At 27.7% G+C, this 5,033-nt stretch overlaps 1 protein-coding gene across 1 annotated transcript in view; it reads right to left on the reverse strand.

The window, feature by feature from the left end:
- Nucleotides 1-216: 216 nt before the first annotated feature.
- Nucleotides 217-5,033, reverse strand: part of LOC106458051 — a 24,531-nt gene continuing 19,714 nt past the window's right edge. Inside the window, exons 9-10 of the mRNA XM_013917505.2 lie at nucleotides 3,698-3,784; nucleotides 217-3,142 (exon numbers count right to left, since the gene is read on the reverse strand). Of these exons, the coding sequence (XP_013772959.2) occupies nucleotides 3,075-3,142; nucleotides 3,698-3,784 (155 nt within the window). The 3' untranslated portion in view covers nucleotides 217-3,074. The remainder of the gene's footprint in view (nucleotides 3,143-3,697; nucleotides 3,785-5,033) is intronic.

The raw sequence follows: 5,033 nt of genomic DNA on the forward strand, positions 1-5,033 counted from the left end.
CATAATACAGAAAATGGCACACACACATACATACAGTTGGAAAAAAAACCTAATAATACCAGTGGTCATACACTGATAACAAGGTTTCCAATTCCTCTAAGGACACAATGTCAAATATAAAACCTTGTCAACACTACAAAAAAAACTTTTTAAATTAATTTTCATTCACTAACTGTCAAATATTAATGTAACTTTAATAACAATTACCTATCAAAAATATATAAACAAACAAATTACGACTGTGTATAAATAATGAAAAATAACACCAAAATATTAAAATACATACGTAAAACCAAATAAATAAATAGCACACACGTGCAACTGATCCAGATAAATCAAATTAGTTAAGTCTTATTGCAGTGTACTCTAATAACTAGAAACAGTAAATAAGTAAAAAGTTAAATACAGAAAACATACAAACTAGAATATTTAAATAACTTATGTTACATTCAATACATATTCAAATCTTTTAAAGGTGAAGCTGTTATTACTAAAACTGTCTTTCTAAGGAAAACAAAAATTACAGCACTAAAACCAGACAAGATTTATGTGGGTCACAATTTAACTTTTATCAGGTAGGGATGAAAATTAAAAAACACAAATAATTGTTAACCAGATGTAATCTTTGAAAGATAGATACACTTTACAATATTTGGAATAAGCATTCAAGATTTTGTTTATATAGAAAAACAGAGTACTGATGACATAATTAACTAAGAACAACTTGAAATAAATTAATTGGGAATCTTTTTCACCAAAATGTGCAACATCAATAAAGAAAAGAAATAATCCATGAGCAATATAAAGGCTTAATCAAACCTTGCAACTTAAAATAAGCTTCATATACAGTTATTTTTGTTGCATACATTTCTAGAATTAAATTTTTGTTTACTGAAGACATTGGTGTTATAATATTACATACAGTGCTATATACAAATCATAAAAGATCGTTTCTAATACCCTGGAATAATGCAAAAATTGCACATACATAAACAATACAAAGTTTAACTATTTTACAAATGGTGGTGGTGTGAAGAATTCTTAACTATTTCAGTATTCAGTAACTTTACATAAGAAAGCATAACAAGGGGAATTGAATTGGTGGGTACACATGAACCTTAAAGGAGCATCTACCTTTATCTTCCAATTGTATTACATTATTTTCAAACACTACTTATTGGTAACAAGTGTTTGGAACATTGAAAATTACCCTTAGTCAGCAGTTTTCAATACAAATACAATTTTTACTAACCCTCTAGCCAGAGGATGTTGCCCAATAAACGCCAAATGCTGAAGAAGATTCCTAGTAATTAAAGGAACAAATTAAGTCAGTTGAATCATAAAATAATTAGATTTATCAATAACAGTTTTAATTGCTCTTGAAGTTAAGTAATAAGAGTAATGGCCAAGGTGCAGCTCACTCGCATAGCATAACTTTGGAGAGTTTTTACTCAACTTACAGGAATACCTCAATTATTGAAAGTGAAGTAAATGGTATTTGAGTTATCTGAACTTCTATCCATTTCCTACTTCTGAATGTTTTAAATGTTTGACAAACTTTTTTTTTACTCTTTTGAAGATTTACAAAGCTGTATTTGTTCAGACCATTTATTCTTTAATATTTAAACTAAAACTCATCCTACACTATCATACAATACTAAATGTTAGCCTTTACTGAGAAGATACTCCGAAAACACCAGTATGATAAACTTTGACTCCTAAATTGTTTTTCGGCTCAAGAAATAATGCTCTTACAAAAAGAAATAAATGATTAAGATAAAAGGGAAGGGAGGGGGTAAGGCTACACCCCCTTTCTTTTTTACTTGCTCTAAAAACTCTTATTAGATCATCATATCAACTCAAAAAAGTAAGAGGTTTCCCTACAACAAAACAATCTTGCCACCAAATGTTTCTGAATTACCAAAAATCACAAATCATATCTTAAATAATATCAGTTTCTCAGGTCTGAAAGTGATGTCCATAGGAACGTAAAAACTTTAACATTAATAGATTGTGGCTTATCATCTTGTTAATATTGTAATTACTGCTCATTATATCACAAAACCTTGTCAATGACATCTTTCTTTGTTTTCATATATCTAACCAATTTTGAGCTGACAGTGTTTATTTCTTAATTCTTACATTTGTTTCTACAAAGATTAAGATTGGTATTTATATCTCTACTTTAGATAACTTTTTAGTCACTTATATTTTTAATTGTATATTATTACAAATTCAATCTTTCTGGATAAAAATACACCAAAAAGAACATTTAACTATTAAATTAATATGTAAATCTAACATCCTATATAAACTTGGTTCTTACATACATTTCACTGCATCTATTTACAATAATTTAAAGTAAAACATGAAGAAAAAATCACCAACAATTACAAAAAAAAATATTTTCTGTTTTCTCCTTTATGTCATTTGTGCTAAATCTCAAAGAATTCAGGTTAAAAACTCCTCTGTTAAACCACAAACATCTTCAAATTGGAAAAATCAGTTGAAATCTTAACTTCTAAGATTATAAAGTTAAGAATTCATCTATACAAAAAGAAAAATTAAACAGCTATTTTAAATCTACAACATCAGAGCAAAGTATATATTTAAGGAGTTCATTTGAGAATTACAAAGTATTACTACAGTTTATCTTGGACCTCAAAATCTTTCATATGTTAGTTGTAGAAAATTTAGAACAGTTTATTGTTGATTATTCTGTTTGTTATTTATCATGCCTTTCAAATTACTTTAGTTCAGATTTCCAACATTCAAAACTAGTGGAAAACTTATTCTTGGGCAGTGCTAAAATCTTTTGTTAGCTCAATGGAACTATTCATCGTACAGTCTTCATTAACACTATTGTCTTGCATGAGCAATACTAGAATGAAAATTGATAAAAATTATACTGTACATACAAAAATATCAGTGCTGTCACTTGAGGGTCCAGTCCAACAGATTGATGATGAATAACAATACTAAGTCATCAACAAGTGGACTATAAAAAAAGAATAGTTCTTTGCAGTGTACAAACTTTTTCTCCACTTCGTTGGTGAAAAACATATTATTGGTGGTCACATGTTCAAAGCTCTGGATCGAGATAGCAAGTTAGTTGATTCGGAAGCAACAAGTCCTGCAAAAGCTGTGGACAAGTTTGGTATAGATGTTAATTAACAAAACATTTTATCAACAAACTAGATGTATATATATCATTATTTAATTCATATCATAAATCATTGTAAGCAAACTTTGCTAGAAAGTTCACTTTCATTAATTCATGATATGAATTATATATTTCAGAACTGTAAGTAAATAAAAACATTGGTTACAAGACAATTTTAAAGTGTGGTATCAACAGTAATGCTCAATTTAACTTCCTATATAAAAACTTAATTCTTAAACATATTAAAATTAAATGAATTGCAAATAAATAGAAAGAAGTGAGATCGTCATCAAGTATAATCTCCTTATAAAAAATAAAAATATTCCCAAAACATCAAAATTTTGTACTTTTAAATTGGCTGGGTGCAACTAAAAATCATGTTTATTATAATGAAACTGATTTGTGCTATATTAAACCATGCCACTTAAACCCTTTCAAAGTGTATTTCACGTACTGAACACTATTACATATTAATAGAATGATAAATAAAATTCACATAATAAAGGAGAAATTTAATTAAAATATCAAACTTACCACGATCTGTGAGCCCATAATCAAAGTTTTTGTAGACTTTAATCACTTCTATACAGATGTAAATTTGAAAAAGAATCCCAAAAATTCCTGTATTTATAAATCAAAAAGAAACATTTTATAAAAAGAATGGAAAAAACTAAAAACAGTTGGAGCATATTTTAAATAATTAACATTTAAAAACAAAAACATCAAATTAGAATAGTTCATAAGTATCTATTTATGTAGAAAGTCTTGCTGACAATATCAATTAACACTTTTGAGATGGGTCACGGGTGAAAGGCCGTCATCTCATTTGTTGACTTGCATTCAAAATTTTATTGAACTACTATTTCATGAATTTATGTCAATAAGTTTAGTATCAAACTGTAGATTATAATTCAAGTTTTAGTACTATACATTACTAAGTTTCTTAATTTAAAATGAAATATTAAAAAAGCACAGATAAACATAAATTTTGGTGTCACGTCGTATGTTAAATGCAGCACTGGTTCAAATTAGATGTTTGTGAAGTCAAAATACTAAGTCTATAGTTTTGAACGAATTAGAAACTCAAATTACCGATACAGAAAAGTTATAATATAAAATAAGAGCCTCTTATCTTTTCAATTTGCTAAGATATTGCTCATGTAATAAATCAAACACAGTGGCACCCCACCCACCTCTTTCCATTTTTAGAAACACTCCTTATATACACTTACTTCTATATTTGACATGAATAACCAATCGGAAACTCAGAATGTCCCCCTAGTGGCTTTCTCAGCCATGTTAACAGACTTTTTCAAAGACACACCCTACCTCATTAAAATATTGGTTCAAAAAAGTCTGCTCGAAATTTCATATTTTTTTAGAGTAAAATATATCTTTATAATTTATAGTGGAATTCTATGGTATTAATGTAGTAATTTATGATTTTATAAATATTCATATATATATATAAACTAAAAAAATATTGTTTCATATCCTCCACATGCAAAATTTTAAAGGCTTAACAACCTACGTAAAGCACCAATCGAGTACAAAGGTCATAACGAGAAGAGATAATTGTTTGCTTTACTTCTTTATTTACTATTCTATGTTTCAGTAAAAATATGTTTAAGAACTAATTTCAAAAATAGCAATAATCTATATACATATATAATGTATAATAATGCAAGCATATTTTACAAAATAGTCTACTAAAACACAGCCAAGACAAGTTACTTTGCACAGACCAAAGGTCAGTTTTGTTATTTGATACAGTAACACGAGTGCACAAGTTAACCAGGCATGGCTGAAAGGTCAATATAATAAAAATAATAAATATATATAAATGTATAATGTTATGAGATTTAAGCTA

This window comes from Limulus polyphemus, unplaced genomic scaffold (assembly GCF_000517525.1).
Source record: "Limulus polyphemus unplaced genomic scaffold, Limulus_polyphemus-2.1.2 Scaffold409, whole genome shotgun sequence".
In the NCBI taxonomy this organism is placed as follows: Eukaryota; Metazoa; Arthropoda; class Merostomata; order Xiphosura; family Limulidae; genus Limulus; species Limulus polyphemus.